The sequence below is a fragment of the Alexandromys fortis genome, unplaced genomic scaffold (genome assembly GCF_014885135.2).
Source record: "Alexandromys fortis isolate MF-2015 unplaced genomic scaffold, M_Fortis_MF-2015_v1.1 scaffold_203, whole genome shotgun sequence".
NCBI classification, from domain to species: Eukaryota; Metazoa; Chordata; class Mammalia; order Rodentia; family Cricetidae; genus Alexandromys; species Alexandromys fortis.
The window spans coordinates 1,488,085-1,507,324 of record NW_026068080.1 but is presented as its reverse complement, the minus strand read 5'-3'; the positions used below and the strand labels follow the sequence as shown (position 1 = coordinate 1,507,324).

The 19,240-nt window shown below is 45.1% G+C and overlaps 1 protein-coding gene across 2 annotated transcripts in view; it reads right to left on the bottom strand.

Annotated features, from left to right (window-relative positions):
- Dock5 (dedicator of cytokinesis 5) overlaps positions 1–19,240 on the bottom strand; it is a 173,160-nt gene that overhangs the window by 117,598 nt on the left and 36,322 nt on the right. For both annotated transcript variants that reach the window (XM_050121846.1, XM_050121845.1), the window contains exon 2: positions 9,042–9,125. In XM_050121846.1, coding sequence (XP_049977803.1) covers positions 9,042–9,125 — 84 coding nt within the window. The remainder of the gene's footprint in view (positions 1–9,041; positions 9,126–19,240) is intronic.

Below are 19,240 nucleotides of genomic sequence, written 5' to 3'. Positions count from 1 at the left end.
TCAAGCAGACGTGGGAAGTGACCGTGCAACCCTCAACAAAACACTATGAAGCCCAGCCAAATGTCTAAATGCAGAGCTTGTCATCGGAGTCAAGCTGCTGGGCTCACTGCCATTTATGTTTGGAAAGGCGGCTGTTTCTACAACTAGGTCACAATGACAGTATGGATTTGGAGCCATAACACCCCCTAAGATTTTGACTAAGAGGGCAACCAAAGTATAAAATATATGGAGAAACTTAATGTACCTTTCATCTAGTAAATCTGACAAGCCATGGAGGCCTGGGGTGTGTATGTTTTGTGTCTCACACACGTGGAAGTCAGAAAACAGCATTCTGACTTTTTCGTCCACTATGGCCACTAGGGGGGTTATCTGAAGCCATCGGGCTTCTAGAGCAAGTGCTTGCACCAGTTCAGCTGTCTTGCCAGCCTAAAACTTTCTCTTGGTGGCTTTGGGGATTGAACCTTGGACTATAAGCACCCTAGTTCCTGATTCTGTTGAATTCACTGGCTTTTTGTTGTTGGTGTTCTTTTGGTCTCTCTCAGCCACTGAGACAAGACTCACCAAATAAAGAAATGAGCATAAAGGAGAAAATAATGGCTTCAAGGTCCTACAGGACCACGGCATATGATGACCCTGCTTTACATCAGACGCTCTCAGAAAGTCAGCCAGCTTCCTATGTCATATTATACACGAGGAGCTCCGGGGAGAGCCCCTCAGAAAGATGAGTACTAAGCCTCTGCTGGAAAAAATATCTTCCAATGCACCCCTTCTTTGTCAAGTCTCTGTTAGGAGGGTTCACTAACTGCAGTGACAAAATGTACCAAGTAGCTCACTTGCTTATGAACCCTTTCTCTGCACCTACTTGCAAAAATTTGCTTAAGAAGGTGAGATTCAAAGCACACACCACCCAAGTCGGAATCCATTTGCCTTGTCGAACATCTTTTTAAAAGTTCAAAATGCAAGGCTCCAAGATTCAAAACCTTTGGTCTCTCTTATGAAGTCACAAGCGGGAAATTCCACTCCTGACCACGTGACAGGTTGTAGTCAAAAGGCAGGCACACTAGAAAATACTCTCTGAAATTATCTTCAGATTATACGTAACAGGTGAGTATGAACCATAAATGCATCTTGCGTTTTTACTTGGGGTCTCCAACTCCAAAAGAAAATTAAACCTAAATCCTCTGCTTCTACTCATTTTAGATAAGGGTTTCTCAGCCTGCATGTGGGAATGGACTTTCTGATTCAGCTTGAGTTTGCCTGGCCTTGTTCCCTACAAAAGTAGCGTATAGAACGGGAAGCCAAATGTCCACGGCTCGTAGGCCTTTCAACGTTCCGGGGCTGCCCCATTTCACCTAATTCCTGTCCAAATCTTTGCGTTATCCTCTGAGTCTTTAAAAGTTATTCTGAATCCGAAGCTTTATTCGGTGCCTGCCTCTGCAGAGCTCAGAACACCTCCGAGACACTATTCACCTGGTTACTTCCCCCGGGGCCTGGCTGCATGTGCCAACCTCGGAGTCCCCACTAACATCAGCCACTCATGCTCTTGAGCTCACGGGCGGTTTATGGAACGGACAGAGTCCTTCGGTGGCGATGAGTTCTGCACAGAGATGGACAGCGGGCCCTGGTCTTGAAGCCGTCTGTAGTAGATTTAGTCACAGCAAGGAAAGCTCTGTGCTGAATGGGCGCTGACACACATTTTTTCATATTTTTACATATTTTTCAATGTGCCACCCGGCGATTCGTCACTTCCAAGTCAGCCGGTGACCCAAATTGAAGTGGAATGCTTACACCACACAGATAGCTGAAGCATCTCGTTTAAGAACAGACAGGAGTGAGTCACCTAATCTCACGCAGTCCTCCCTCTGCCTCTTCCCTCTATGGCCTCAGCAGCAGCATCCTGTTCCCTCCACGGTGTCTGGATATTGGTTTGTCTGTTTATTTATTTTCTTGTCTTGTCTGTCTTTCCAGGTAAACCCTAAGATGCAGCACCTGGCTGTTTGATAGCTCCATGGACCGGCGATGTTCGAACATCTGCTATACTTAATGCACTGGGCACGAGGTCAGTGCGGAGCACGTGTGGCTGATAAACAAGGTGACGGTAGCTGAAGTGCCCAGTGTCTCCGTCCACGCGCTCGTGGATCTGGAGCGGGAAAGAACATTCACTCGTGGTAAGAGAATGCGTGTCTCATTGCCAAATACCTTCCAGGGTTACAGGAGCACCAACCACAGGCCGAGCAGTGCGGAAGAGGAACAGCACTGTTTCAGGACTAAAGGATGTCCCTTCTCCTACAGTCTCTAAAGGCAAACAACTCTCAGGGAACTTCAGAGAAGCTGCACACAGCCTCTCTATCAGCTCACTTCCTTCTTCTTCCGTCTTCAGCAAATTAAGCTGGGGCGGGGGGTGGGGATGGGGTGGGGAGTGGAGGAAAGAGCTAGGAGACACAAGGAATATGGGAGAACACCTCTCTCTTTGAAGACTGAGGTCTTCTGGTTTTAAGCTAAGCAGTCTAGAAGCTTCTCAAACATTTAAACATGGGGTTACCGTATGACAACAGAGTAGTCATGGTTCCCGGGGGTCTACCTAAGAGAAATAAAAACACACCCACACAAATCTGGTCTGTGACTATTTAGAGCAGCTTTGTGGTCGAAGGATCTATGGAGCTCCAATATCTATCTGATGGTGCATGGATGAACTGGTATGCTCATTCAATGAATACTAATGGAAGACCAGGAAATGAAGTATTAATACATGCTAGCGAATGCACGAAACCTGAAAACACCACACTGATAATAAGCAGCTAGCCACGAAGCGCCACACGCTGTTTGGCCTGCACTACTAAAAAAGTACAGAACAAACTCAGACACGCAGAAGACGGGTATGCCTTTGCCTAGCGTCAGGGGAATGGCTGAGAAGTGGTGGGGCTGGGGGTACGAGAGGAGACAGTGACTGACAGGTGCCCAGCTCCCTGTAAACTACGCTTAGCAAATAACGACAGAATCATAGACTGTGTGAGTAAACTGGGTGGCATTGGAGTTATATCTCAATAACCCTGCTGTTTCTGATTAAAAGCAAAAGCACGTGCAATAACCAGATCTTTGTGTGGTGTGCAGAGGGCAGGGGATTTGCGGTGCTTCCCAGCTCATCAAGGTGTCTTTTATTTCGCCTGCACTCATTCCAGACTTTTGTTGAGAGTCTTTTGCATGTGAAAAGCTATGGTGGTCACCTGGAGATTAAGCAGGAGCCAGCTGTGCCGCCCAGCAGTTATTGCTCTGGGGGGGGGGGGTGAATCACACATTGAACCACGGGCAGGAAGCAGCCAAACAGAATCCTTAGTGGTATTCTGCTGTGGGTTGTGGGCTGAAAACATAAAAAGAAAAACGTCTAGGACTCAAGTCCATGCCAGAACAACACACATAGATCAGGCATGTTTGCCTCAAAGGTGGGGTGAGGCGGCATGTGTAGAGGGAGAGTCCCCGAGTCACCAACAGGAAGCTGAAAGACAAAGACACTGATGTGGCATGTCCTTCTGTATATGTGTTGCTTTTATTGGTTGATGACTAAAGCTGTTTTGGCCAAAGGCTTAGCAGAGCAAAACCAGGTGGGAAATTCAAACAGAGATATATAGAGAAAGTAGGTAGAGTCAGGGAGATGCCATAGAGCTGCAGAAGGAGAAAGACACCCAGAACCTTACCTGGCAAGCCACAGCCTCGTGGTGATCCATAAATTAATAGAAATGGTTAATTTAAGATGTAAGAGCTAGCTATAAATATACCTAAGCTATTGGCCAAGCAGTGTTGTAATTAATATAGTTTCTGTGTGATTATTCGGGTGTGGGCAGCTGGGAAATGAACATGCAGTCTCCTTTTACAGACACCCTGGAGGCCAAGAAGCGGAGCCAGCTTTACTCTGGTGTTCTCTCTGGCAGTACTGTGGGTGTTTCCATTCTGTTTATTTGTTTTAAAGGAAGACAGGAGCAGGGAGTGGGGCAGTGAACACAAGCCATTACTCAGCATTTCCTGCAGGTCTCATGTTTGCCAAGCACTCCTGCCCCCAGTCTTCAACTGCCTGAAATAATAGAGGAACTCAAGACTCGCGCCAAGAACTCAGAGTACTAAGTAGATACAGGAGTCTCCCCCTGAGTGTTGGGCAAGGCGGGCCCTATTTAAAAAGGAATCCCATAAAAGAAACATTATTGGAAAAATTTAATCCAATATAATGATGTGTGTGCAACTAACAAGCCACGCGGAGGTAATGAACTCTGTCTGTATGTTTCCCTACTCTGAAAACACTAAGGGTGACATCCTTCTCAGAGAGCCTCGAATTCTAAGAGTGGCACACAAAATCTATAGAAACAATTGCAAGAAAACTGGCTGGGTGGACAGCTCCTGATCATTCCCAAAGTGCAGTATTGGTGAGGTTTTCTGAATGATGGTCAGTGGGCCGGTATTCCCTGCAATCAATCACGCTGTGTATGGGCAACAACATCCTAAAGGCACCATGCATTGGGATTTGGGTACTCATCTACATGGGTTTAGAAGCAGATGGGATTCGTGTATCTGTGTTTACATTAAGTATAATATGGACATTCCTAATGCTTACTCCAAAATCCAAAATGCTCCAAGACTCAAAATTTTATAAGCACTGATGTGATTTCACAGGTAGATTACACACCATGATGCAATTATTTAAAATAATGTACAAAATTATCTTCAGGTTATATGCATAAGCCTGCATATATATGAAAAAAAGAAAGGAATTTACAGCTAGGTTCTAGTCCCTAAATATTTCACAATCCCTAAATATTCCAAAATCCCAAACAGTCTGAAATCATAAACACTTGCAGTCCCAAGAATTCTGGGTACGAGATGCTCAAGCTGCATACTGAACCAAGATCAGTTCTCAGTGAGACCATTACAAAGTGTAAGAGTGCCCATACTCAAAACCATTACTAATATGTGTTCTATGAGAACAGAAGGCTTCCAGTAGCCACCACAAAAATGGATTAGAGCCACATAAAAATTTTAAAACCCAATCTTTTTTGAGGAAACAGTCTTAAGAATGCATGTCAGGGATGTTGTTAACTTTATGTCGGATCAGCATCAATACTCCATTCTCTGATGCACTCCATAAGGCAGTTAGGAAGCACCCCTCCCCTGCTGAAACACACATACACACAGCCACTCACACAGACAGAGACAGACAGACAGACAGACAGACAGACAGACAGACAGAGAGAGAAAGACAGAGACAAGGAACCTACTAGTGACAAGAAAAGAAGGTCCATGCCAAAATTCGCAGAGAGACAAATCCCAGAGACCAGCCCAGTACTCGTGGCAGCATCTTGCCTGGGGCATTTGCTCATATGAGAAAGGATGCCTGAGAGTCTTAGAGTAGCATTTTGGAGAGCCTTAGGGGGCCAACAGGACACAAATTATAGAGCTGGGCCTCACTATGAGCAGGCTGTAATTTCAGTAAAGCAAAAAGCACTACCATGGATAAAGAAGGTTAAAAGACTTAAGAAGCAGGTGTTAAGAGTTGTTTAGCACAGTTCTAAAAGGGTAGGCACATATATTCTAAAAACATGTTTGAGACTGTATAAATCAAAAAAAAAAACCTCCTATTTCTTTAGAGACAGAAACTACAATACAGTGAAAAACTCAACAGAGTAACCAAAAAAGCAGAAAAAAAAAGTTATCATATAGCAGATTGAAAAACTGGGTATCCGGTAATACCACTTTTGGGTACATACCCAAAGGATGCTAAACCATGCCACAAGGACATGTGCTAAACCATGTTCATAGCAGCACTGTTTGTCATAGCCAGAAACTGGAAACAACCTAAATGCCCCTCGACCGAAGAATGGATAAGGAAAATGTGGTACATTTACACAATGGAGTGCTACACTGCAGAAAAAAATAAGAACATCTTGAATTTTACAGGCAAATTCAAAATTTGGATGGAGCTAGAAAACATCATTTTGAGTGAGGTAACCCAGACTCAGAAAGAGAATTATCACATGTAATCACTCATAACTGCTTTTTAAACATAAAATCAAAGAAAACCGGCCCACAAATCACAATCCCAGAGAACCTAAACAAAAATGAGGACCCTAAAAGAGACATACATAGATCTAATCAACATGGGAAGTAGAAAAAAAAATTAAGAGCATGGGGACCTTGGGAGAGGGTTGAAGGGGAGGGGAGAGGCAGGGAGAGGAGCAGAGAAAAATACAGAACTCAATAAAATCAATAAAAAAGGGGGAAAATTGGGTATCAAGCAAGAATTATAGTTATAATATTCAGTCTACTTGTTTTGGCAAATTAAGGAAAATACCCTATCATCTATCTTATCTTTGTGAATCTAAAGTTTCATATCTAATTTAAGTTTCACATCTGAGGAAAGCTACAATAATAACTATCTAGTCTTCAACTCCATCAAAGATCCCAGTATGATATAATATTGCCTAAGTAAACAGGAAGTACATTGTAAGCAACTTCCAAAACTCTAAAAATGACAGAGATATCATTTGGACAGTCACCCAAAATTGTTCTGTAATATTGGGGCATCTGTCTTCAGCCTTATAGGCCTAAAGTGTCTGTAATTTTTGTTTGATACCTGTTTTGTTATATAATTTTATTATGTTAATGTTAAGCTTAAATTGGATATGAAACTAGATTCACAAAAATTAGATGATAGATTATTTTATTTAATTTTGCCAAATACAAATACAATAAATATTATAACTGTAATTCTTACTTGATACCTGTTATGTTTTATGTAATTTTCCCATGTTAAAGTTAAAACCTTCCTTTTCAATTAGACAAAAAATGGAAAATAATGTGGGATGCCCCTCTGTATGCTGTGAATATGTTTTATTAGCATTGATTAATAAAGAAGCTGCTTTGGCCTATGGCAGGGCATAATATAGCCGTGCGGGAAATCCAAGCAGAGAGAGAGAGAGGGAGGGAGAAAAAAGGTGGGATTGAGGGAGAGGCCAGCAGTCATTGAAGAAGAAAGATGTGAGGTAATAAGCCACAAGCCTCGTGGTAAAAGACAGAATAAAAGAAGTCAGTTAATTTAGGGTATAAGAGCTAGTTAATAATAAGCCTGAACTAATAGGCCAAACAGTTTGCAACTATGGAAGGGAGGGAGGGAGGGAGGGAGGGAGGGAGGGAGGGAGGAAAAACTGGATATAAAAGTCTGGATCCAAATGCCAATGATCCTTAAACATGCATTTCTTCAAGCCCATATGGAAGTTACAAAAGTTGAACACATGCTTTTTACCTGCATGGTGGAAAACTATGATGACAGGGTCCACAGTATATTTATCTGCCCCCCTGACAAAGGACTGACCTAGCAGGATCTGCGGGGGCTGTGGTTTCCAGATCTAAAAACTTGCATGTCAGGTGTTATGAATATAGTGGTGAGTCCGAACCAATGCCTGCTGAGGTCTGAGGCTGGCAAGGGTGATAGATGGAGAGTCCACCTGGTCCTCTCTGACTATGTGCCACCACAGGGCCCCAAACAGCTAAACGGAGTGGTACAGACGGGCATGTGAAGGGCAAGGACCCAGATCTAAGGGAGGAAGCCGTCACACCAGTCTCCCATGTGACCAGGCACATGACCCAGCTTAATTATGGCCAAATCTGCTTCCCTTCCCCCAGGTTTCCCATCTCATCCCCTTCTTGTATCATCCTGTCTGAAGCTGGAGATCTGCATTGGTTCTTAGGCGACACTTTTGCCATTCCCCTGTCCCAGCATTTACCAATGCAGAGTGTAGTGATTATTCTGTTTGTGTTTTGACAAGTAAAGCTTGCCTGAAGACCAGAGTGCAGAGCTAAGCCATTAGAGGCCCTGGAGTGGTGACTCACACCTTTAATTCCAGAACTCGGGAGACAGAGGTAGAGGGAATCTCTGTTAGTTCAAAGCCACCCTGGGTACACAAGATTAAATCTGTCTAAAAGAGCAACAGAGCTCACACAAAGGTGATTCCAGCACGTGGGATCCCATGCCTCTAATCCCAGCACTAGGGAGGAGACAGGAGTGATATAACCAGGCGGAGACAAGAATACAAGGCAAGAGGAGACAGGAGTTCAGTGTAGTCTGAGGAGCAGCGCAGTCTAGGCAGTCAGTCTGAGGGCACAGTCTGAGAGCAGGATCGCCTTTTCAGTTTGAGCATTGGTAGAGGTGAGAACTCTCTAGCACTGGCCACTCTCCTCTGAGTCTTCAGCTTTTACTCCCTAATATCCTTAATAATATCTTAATATTATTAAGAGCAACTAGAACTCATGCTACAGCCGAGTGTCTGTACCAAGAAGCTTTGCTCTAAGAAAAATCTACTCAGTTTCCTGACATTTCCTCACCACAGCTTCTACAGGGTTCTAATAAACCAGGCCCAAGAGTTTGTTCTCTGCTTTGTTCCTCAGCCTTGGTGGCTCAGGGATGCTTTTGCTGCTCTGGGGCTTGGGACTAGAGACGTAAATTCCTGGAGGTCTCCTAGGATTGAATGGGTTGATGCAGGTCTGATCTGGGCTTTGCACACACAGTTCTAAGTATTGCCCAGGTTAACCAGAACCACTGCCCAGGTGGCTGGAGAAAACAGACAAACACAAGTAGGACCTGCTATTACAGTCCTGACCCAGTTCTCTCAGAGTCTCACTTTCATTCTCCCCAACCTGGTAATGCTGGGCACTGAGTAGAAAGAGATCCTCCCCTAAATGGCAATGCTTCCTTCCAGCTACCATAAGCCTAATGTCCTGAGTGTGTCTCCCCTAGCCACTTCTGCAGCTGAGCCCTCTTGTATCCGGGGGCAACAACCTTGACTCTGGTATCTGAGCATATCCACATTCCCATTCCCATGAGCAGGTTGTGTTGAAAATACCCTCGGCATGGGGCTGTATATCCTTGGGTACTTCTTAGGTTTTCATAACTGCATCAGGAGGAGAGGAACACTTGGGCCTTAACTCTAAGTGCTTTATTAATAAGTAATTCCTATGAACTCTTTCTGGGCCCCGCATTTCTGGGAGGGCATTGCACTCACCCTCATACATCTCCAGGATGTGGACGGTGTCGCCGATCTGCAAGGAGAGTTCCACATCTTGAGACGCGTTGTAGTTATAGATGGCTGTGAATGAGAAGAGAGGGGATTAGAAACCACGCCATTAAATGGCACATTCATAACTTAGTGACCCATAGGTTAGTTCTAGTTCATTTCCCTGTTGCTGTAATAAAATACTGGCCAGGTTTACAACTGATCCTCTAGAGAACCCAATGCAGGAGCTCAGGGCAGGAACCTGGAAGCAGGAACTGAAGCAGAAACCAGGAAGGAACACTGCTTCTTGGCTTCCTTTCTCTGGCTTGCGCAGCTACTTTTCTTATGGTCCTACCTGCCTAGAGATAGTACTGGCCACATTGCGCTGGGCTACAATCCATCAACCAGCAGTTAAGAAAATGCCCCCAAGCCGGCTGTGGTGGCCCACGCCTTTAATCCCAGCACTCTGGAGGCAGAGGTAGGCGGATCTTTGTGAGTTCGAGACCAGCCTGGTCTACAGAGCTAGTTCCAGGACAGGCTCCAAAGCCACAGAGAAACCCTGTCTCGAAAAACCAAAAAAAAAAAAAAAAAAAAAAAGAAAATGCCCCCAAAGACGAGCTTTCAGACCAGCCGAATGGAGGGAACTCATCAGCCGAGCTTCCCTCGATCCAGCTCTGTCCAGCTGACAATCAGCACTAGCCATCACTGGACTCTACAAGTCATCCTCTGTCCAATGATTTCACGTGGTCCACTCTTTGCAAAGCAGAAAGCATGGGCTGCATTTCCTCCAGTATGCTGACTGGTTGCCTAGCACGTACCGTATGCTCTGTCAGCTAAAACACATAGACGTAGCCTCTATTCCCAGGAAATGTAACAGTCTAGTGGGAAGATGAAAGATATGAAATATATAATCCCATAAATAACTGCTTAGTTAAAGTTGGGATAGCACTACAGAAGAATCCAGGCTAGAGAATACAATAAGAACGTCTGTGGGCCGTTCCCCTTGTCCATGAGACAACAGCCAACCTGAAACCCATTTAAGCTCACGATTGTTAGGGCACAGGAGAGTGGTCTCTTGGCTTCCTTGACAAGGTGCTCACTGGTCGAAAAGGCTGCATACGAGGACCATTTATCTCAAATAACAGAGTAATATAGGTCACAATGCAAGAGTAGCACCATGGCCCAGCCCTCAACACTCTGGGGACAGAGTAACCCTAGCACTCCATAATTCTTGGGACAGGTAATGTTAGGGCCCCAGAGAAGACAACAGACTAACTCACCACTGACATGGGGGAGGACTGGCCGGAGCTCTGCAGAGGTATCTTATCGGAACTCCACACAAGTGACTAAGAACCACATGAAACACGTTATTAGTCATGGGAGGAGTGCAAATCTAAACCGCCATCAGATGCCTCTCCACACCTACTAGAATGGCTGCATTTTAAAAAGATGGTTACCAAGAATACGGGTTGTTAGAGCTCAAACCCCTGGCAGGTAGGACTTCAGAACAAGAGACCTTTCAGAAACTAGACAGCAAGGTTCTTAAAAGTGAATTAAAATCACTGCATGACTCGGCAAATCCACTCCGAGGAGGAGCAGCCAAAAGAAGAAAAACTCCATCAGATCTACACAATACCATTATCTCAATGTTCATAGCTGCTGCACGCCAATCCCCCACAACCTGTGGGTCCACCTTATCCGGCAAAGGAGGTAACGAAGAGAACACGTAGTTATCTTAGGGTGCTTCCTACAAGTCGAGGGAAGGGAAGGAGAAGGAATGGAAGCCAAGAGTCGCTGTAACCTAGCAACTGGAACAGCCAGCCACCAGTGGTGGCTGGCAGTAAATGAGACCGACTCTCCTGAGAGTCTCCAGGGGCATGCAGACTAGTCCACACCTTCATTTCAGAATTTTCAGAATTCTGGGCTCCAGAACTTGAGATAATACATTCCTGTTGTCTCAAGCCATTGAATTTGCCACCATTGTGATGGCAACCACAAGAAACCAACGTGGCTGTGTTATTCACACAGTCAACAAGCACAGACAACCCAGCGGGGTACACAAACTACGGCACAGTTGTGTCTTGATATCCAACCTCACAACCTCACCCTGTGAGGACAGGAAAGCATACAACATGTTATAACACATGGTGTGGTGGTGACATACAGCCTAAGCACGCCCTCTCCTACTCTATTACTCCAGATGGCTGGCAGTACCTGAAATAATGTAGATGCTCACAGGCAGCTACTGTACTGCATCACTTGAGAATTACAGTCGGTAAAGTGTCGGCCCCATAAACATGAGGACCTGATATTGCAACCCCAGCTCCCATTTAAAAGGCCAGGTGTGGGCACAGGCGCACCTGTAATCTTGCATAGGGGATATAAAGTTAGGAGGACCTCTAGGCCTCACGGCTCAGTCTAAGTAACTAGTGAGCCCAGATTCAGTGAGACAGGCTGTCACCAAAATAAATAAATAAAAAGTAAATATGTAAATATGACAAAGAGGACAGCAATGGAGATAGTGGGGAGCGGTGGAGGCGGTGGGGAGCGGTGGAGGCGGTGGGGAGCAGTGGAGGCGGTGGGGAACAGTGGAAGAAGATACTTAATGTTTATCTCCACCCTAAACACACATATACCCTACATGCATACACATGTATACATACATTATACACGCATGCATACACACACCCAAAAAGGAAAAAAAATTAAGAGAAAAATATCTATACATATCTTTTCCAAATATTTTTGATCTGAAGTGAATCAACATAGAGACCCCTTTCCACCATCCAACATAGTAACTGGCTGCCGATTTTGCATCACAAGCTGCGTCATGAGAGAGACAAACACAGAGAGGCGGCTCCTGTGCCCTACTTAAAACAGGTAAGAGCACTCTGGCCATAAATCCGTGCAGCAGAATACCATCCAGCAATGAAAAAATGATATATGGACGCACGCCACGACCTGGATAACCACAAAGAACGCCGAGCAAAGGAAGACATAAGCAGAAACGTTCTTGACCCTATTTATTGTTGAAATGTTCAGAATATGCTAATCTGTCTAACGACAGATCGAATGATTGGCTGCTTGGACTGGATACGAGGGCAGTGACTGAGCAACCTATCCACTGGGGAACTTTCGAGGGAGGTGCGGACAAACTGAGCTTGGTAACAAGCAGCTGCATCATTATTCACTAACGTGATTAAACTGGGGGCCGGGGGGGGGGGAAGGTTCAGTGGGGAAAGAGCTCTCTCACTGCTGCTGTAAAGGACCTGGGTTCAGTTCCCAGCTCCCACACCAGGCATGGCGCAGCTTCCTGTAATTTCAGCTCCAGGGGACCGAACACCCTCTTCAAGCCCCCACAGGGGACCCGCTCACACGTGGTACACGGAAACTCACATAGGCAACACACATAAATAAAAACAAATATTTCAAAAACTCCACCTCTGAATTGGACGCTGGAAGCACACGGCTGTCACAGTCCGTAAACTATGCTTCAGAGGAAGTTCTTCTTAAATAGATTTATTTCTTGTCTGTATTAGTGGGTAATCTGTATCCACCCAAGGAAAAAGAACCAGCGTGGAGATGCAGCCGTGGAGACTACAATGAATCCACCTCTACAGGTGTGACCATCACATGAAGGTGGTCACAACCCATCATTATATCCTACAGGGGTCATAAAAGACATCCTACCTAGTTAGGAAAAAAAGGTGTCTGCCTGTGGCAGACACATCCTATCCTCTCCCTGGGCTGCAGGTTCATGTCACAGTAAACTTGTCAGGGAGAGCTGAGAATAAGAACCCCCTACCACCTCTCAGAAACGGCCTCTCCTTTATGACGGGAGGGCACAGTTTCAAACAGTCTTGGTCTAGAAGCCTGAAGAAGTCTTCCCCTGGCAGTTCTTTCCTATTGTGCTTTCAGAGTAGCCTGTGGTTTCTGAATGAGGACTGGCTGGGGAAGTGGGTTAGGAGAAATGACACATAATGCAAGAGGAGGGAGTTCCAGCCGCCCTGGCCTGTCTGTGTGTCCCCAGACCGCCGCCACTGCAGTCTCCCTACATGGCAGTTCGACTCCATCTGACTGCACTAGTTTGCCCCAATGGTTTACCCATGTAAGAATTGGTGGCTTTTCAACAGAAGGTACAGCCCTGCAGTTCTCGACATTGCCCAGATTCCATTCACTGTCATCCCCTAAAATGCTTCTTCCTACCACCCCTCCCCCACGGAAACAGGAAGCAGTGAGGCCACTTTGTCACAAGCTGTGTAATGACCATCTTCCCTCTTCCTGGTTCTTAGTCATGGGAAAGTAAGCAGAGGCTCTCAAAGGCAGCCCCGCACTGCCAGCTTCAGGTATAAGCATCTGCCTAGGACTGCTGGGAAGACAGACATGCATGTATGTATGCATGCATGCATGTACACATGCAGAAATAAACTTAACCAAACATGTAGGCACAAAAACAGAGAGATATACATGTACAGGTGAGTATACACACACACACACACACACACACACACACACACACACACACACACACACACCCCAAAGACCAGTAATTCCAAAATGCTACAGCCTCAACTATCCACTTTTTCCTCTACCACTTGTCAATTTCACCCTCTTCTCTAGTCAAGACCCTTCCATGATCAGGGGCTGGAGGGATGGCTCAGCCCTTAAGAGCACTAACTGCTCTTCCAGAGGACCTGGGTTCAATTCCCAGCACCCACCAAAGGGCTCACAACCACCTGTAACTCCAGTCCAAGGGATCCAATGACCTACTCTGGCATCCTTAGGCACTGCACACATACGGTACACAGACATACATGCAGACAAAACAGCTGTGCGCATTAAATTTTTTTCCCCAAAAAGACTCCTATATTCTCCTTGAAATTCAATGCTCAACTCCTGTCTTAACCACAGCCTCTCTCTTTAGAACAATCCAAATCTCATATCCACAGTTCGAGTCCACAAACAGCTCCTGATGACCCCTCTCCACCCTGCATGAAGTCTTTCTTCTCTGAAGTCCCACAATTTTCCTTCACGGGTTTGAGCTAGCAACCACAGATAATCCTATGCAACGGCCTGCCACCAATTGGAGGGTAAAGCCCTCCCAAATGTGGACCTGGTTTCATACTGCCTTTGTCATGCGACACAGACTAAACCCAAAGAAGAATTCAAGAGACAAATAGCAACTCTTTGCTTACGTATTTTGTTTCTTTTGAGCATTACAGATGCCATGCCAGCCTCCTAACTCTATATAGCTATGACCTTGAACTTCTGGTTTCCCAGCCTCCTTTCTCCCAGGGCTTGTAGCCCCCACACTCAGAATATGCAATACTAGGAATTGAACCTACGGCCTTTGTGCATGCGAGGCAAGCATTCTACCAACTGGCCCACATTTTCCACTCTTTAGTTTACTTTCTAAACATATGATTTGTCTTTTTTTCTACTCCATTACCCTGACTCCCCCCCCCACTTTGTCCCTAGTCCCCCTTTTCCCTTCATATACTGTCCTTTCTACTTTCCTTTTGGTTTTGGTTTTTGGAGACAGGGTTTCTCTGTAGCTTTGGAGCCTGTCCTGGATTTAACTCTTGTAGACCAGGCTGGCCTTGAACTCACAGAGATCCACTTGCCTCTGCCTCCCAAGTGCAGGGATTAAAGGCGTGCGCCACTACCGCCCAGCTAGCCCCTTTCTATTTTCACGTGCATACCTATACATGCATATACGTATACATATAAAAGTCCAGACTGCAACATCTGTTGTTCTCAGCGTGACTGACCACTTGATCTGAGATTCTTCATTTCATTCTCTCTCTCTCTCTTTTTATGGCTGAATAAAACTCCACTGAGTATGCACACATTTTCCAAAGGAAATTCTTTAAATATAAAACACACAGATCAGTTCAGTTAGTCGCCACTTCTTCCCCCAATGCAACCATGCTTCTGTTTCCCTCCAAAGTGGCATCTGTGGTTTCCCATCACAAAGAAACAGGATGTCAAAAACAAAACAAAACAAAACAAAAAACCCACCTCTTCGGACACACTATCATACGGGGGAAAAACATGTATATTTCTTTCCAATAGAGGCTGTCAAAGAGGCAGCCCCTTCGGCAATGTTCTTCAGAAAGGGGCTAAGAAGTCTGTGTGTTCTATGTCATATCTCTGGGTAAAGGTATGAACAGGGCCATAGTCACAGCCGTCTATTCTACCTAACTCATCTCTTTAGAGCACATCCTCCACATCCCTCCCCTGAGGACATGTCAGGTTTCCCCTGGAGCTCCTCACACAGCTCCCCGTGCCTTTAGCCAAAGCAGAGCAGAGACAAAGGGCTAGAGTTTGCCCGCTGCAAGACTCTTAGTGAGACTGCACCATTCACTTCTGACCAGGACGGCCAGCAATGGTAAAAGTGTGCCCTGAAATGGTCTAGACATAGAGAAGAACCAAGATTTCACTCACTAAATGAAAAAATTAACTGCAAAGCAAAGCTTCCTCATACAAACCCATGGCTCATGCTAGCCTGATGCTATTTTGAGCACAGGATAAAAATCAGTGTACTTAAGGGAGAAACTAGTGTTTTCTTCTAGAACATGAACAACTGTTATAAAGAAAATTAGGGGGCTGGAGAGATGGCTCAGTGGTTAAGAGCACTGGCTGCTCTTCCAGAGGACCTGGGTTCAATTCCCATTACCCACATGGCCGCTCACATGTCTGTAATTCCAATTCCGAAGGATCCGACACCCTTACACAGTCTTCCATGCAGACAAAAATACCAATCAATGTACATAAGATAAAAATTAAAAAATCATTGGTGGCAGAGAGCACTTGCATATGAGGCCCTGAGTTCAGTCCCCAACCCCACGTACCATACATGGTGGTACAAACCTGTAATCCCACCTGGGAAGGTGGAGGCAGAGGAATCAGGAACTCACCTTCATCTACACTGCTTCTCAAAGCAACAACAATAAAAACCCAAGAAGCAAAAGGAGAAAGCTAGGCAGAACTCACAAGGCAAAGGCAGGCCAGCCTGGGCTACAGAGCAAGTTCCATGACAGCTAAGACTACAGAGAGACCCTGCCTTAAAAAACAAAAACGAACGAAGTGTGGGGGGTGTTATGGTTCGGGGAGAGGTTGAGGGGGTAAGGAAATCCTAAGGTTAAACAAAGCAGAATTCAAGACTCTTTTTTTTTTCCCCATTTGTAAATGGTATGCCTTTCAAGGACTTACTTAATCTAGACCTCGGTCTCTCCTCTATGTAACAAGAACCAGACTGGATGATGACTCAAGGCCCTTAGCTCCAGCTTCCTGATTCATAAAGTGACAATCCAGAGAGACACGCTGCATTGAACGGGCAGGCACCACCACAATCTCTTGTTTTGTCTGAGGAAATTAAACAAGCACAGGGAGTTGCTGTGTGGAAACTGCTTCCCCTGACTGCTTCGTGCAACGTTGGGAGAGACAAATTGCTGGAATTCTTCCCTAAGCAGCTTACTGTTTACATCAGGAAAGTGTAATTTTGCAGAGCAGAACAGACAAGACAGCATGTCTACAGATGTAAAACAGTTTGCATTTCACCAAATCCTGACTTAGCCTTCTCTTTGAAACTAGGCTTATACAAGAGAAGGGGGAGGTTGAGGATGAAAGAAAATTGAAAATTGCATAATGAGCCACCGAAAGAACACTTTTAGGAGCTCCAAAGAGGATCAGCATTGAGGAAAGAAAGTCTGCTGGCCATCAGTTATAGATCTTCCTAATGAATTGAGATCTTTGAGTCCCCAAATTATAGTCCCCTGTGGGATAACTGGAACCTTTCATTTTTAGAGATAAAATCAACACAAGGAGCATTCAACAAGCAAAGGATAAGGTCCCAATTTCAGTGCTTTGCTAGTCAGAATATTGAGATAATCAGATTTATTTATCTCCATTTTTGTACATAATGTGGGTTTTTTTTCTCCTCCCTCCTTCCCTCCCTTCTTTTTCTTTCTTTTAGACAAAGTCTCATTAAGTTACCTAGGCTGACCTGTAACTCACAATCCTGTGTCATCCCCAAGGTACAGGGATTACAGGCCTGTACCACCATGCTATTTTTTTTAAAAAAAAAAAAAATTCATTATTTATCTGTCTAGGTTTACCTACTGGTTCTAAGACTAACGATCCACAATTCATCTTTGATCTTCATTCTGGCTTTAATGTATTAATATTCTAGAAGGCCATACGTTGTTTTGTTTTTGTTTTTATTTTTTTTGAGACAGGGTTTCTCTGTGTAGCCCTCGCTGCCCTGGAAATCACTCTGTAGACCAGGTTGGCCTCAAATTTAGACATCTGTCTGCCTCCTGAGTGCTGGGATTAAAGGTGTGCAATACCACCACCTGGTAATTTGTTTAAATCTTAAACATACCATTATGATAAAGATTAGAAAATGATACTTGACAGTAGTTATTAATACCAAGAAGTACCCAAAGTCTATCATTTCAAGTCAACAATTAGGTGTCAAACTGGTCTATTGCATTGAGATGGTCATGTCCCCTCCTGCTCTGATCTGCCTGGGCCAGGATCAGGACACCCCGTGCAGTTCTTAACAACACTGCCTGCCTCCCTCAAGAGCAGGAGCTTCCAGGCTTTTCATGTATCCAACCACTCAGGAGAATGCTGGATGTCATGACCAATCAACTGGTTATTATTCCAGAAGTTTCTTTCTTTAATTTTATGTGCATTAGTGTTTTGCCTGCATGTATGTCTGTCAGATCCCCAGAACCAGAGCTACAGACAGTTGTGAGCTGCCATGTGGGTGCTGAGAACTGAACCCAGGTGCCAGTGCTCATAACCACTGAGCCACTTCTCCAGCCTATATTCCAGAAGTTTCTAATCTGAAGAGCTTATATAAGTTCATAGGTTGACTGCCTTGATCTAGACAGAAACGGACCCAACGACAGTTTTACTGACTGGCTTGCTGGCACCAGAGTTTACTTACAAGCCATCTTGCCTAAGTTAACATGAGATTAAATTTGATCTTTTGGGAGAGGAGAGCTGAAAAAAAAAAAAAAGCAATACAAAATTACAGAACAAAAGGCCTGTGGTCTACAAACACAGGGACTCCCCCCCCCCCCACTCCCCGCAGCTTCCTCATCTGAAGAACAGAGGTCACAGCCCAATGTTCCTACGGTTTGAGAAGCCCAGAAAGGGGAATCTGTGCAGCGCCCCTTGGACTATGACTAACACCTGGTGGGCACCGACTACAGGGCAGTCACCTGCCCCTCCCTTTCTTCCCTTTCCATCCCTGCTCAGCTTCCTATTTTGAGTACACTAGCATGTGCCTGCCCAACAATGGCGACTGCCACCCTCCTCCATGGCAGAAGCCACTAGATAAAAGATGCTAATCAAGAAGGACCAAAAAGATCGGGGATGAATTAATCTTCGGTGTCCTTCTGGGGTTGCTGGACAGTGAACTGCACACGACTGTGGGGCATTTTAGAGGCAGTTAAGCATTCCCCTGGAGAAACAGCACTTAGGTCTGGGCTGTCTCCTTTCTATCCCTTCCAAGCATTGCTGTAATTGACTCAAATGAGGAGCCAGGGTGTGATCCAGAGGGAAAGCAACACTCCCAATCATATACCCCCCCATACCTCTCCTCTCTGTTTCACTGACCTCTGTTCCTTTCCACTGACTTCTTTCTTGGTAATGAAAATAGGAGAAGTAAAAGGGGCTCGGGGTGGGGGGGGAATCTGATTCTAACTAAGGCTGTTGTAGCCACAAGCAAGAAAAATAACCAGTTCAGAACATCAACATCCAATCACCAAGGTTCTCATAAGCTTGCAGCTGAGGAACCAGGCTCATTAGCACATGCCTGGAGTGTCAGCACTACGAAGACAGGGGCAGGGTGACTGTCACAAGCTCAAGGCCAACCTAGTCCACGCAGCAAGTTTCAGAACACCCACCAAGTTTCAGATCACCCACCGCTACGCAAATAGTGAAGACTTATCTCAAAAACAAATGCAAATAAAATGATGGCTCCTGAGATATGCTCTCATTAAATGAAGATTAAAGATAGCTAAGAATCAAGCAGTCACATCTCCGATGCTGTTGAGTTTACTGAATCTGAGTTATGAACAGAAATCATACGTGAGGAAGAGAATGAGAAACTAGAAGCCAGACTTAAAGAATGGAGAGAAAGCTCTGTTGTAGAATATTATTTTATCTAGGCAAAGGTGTGTTCCATTTGT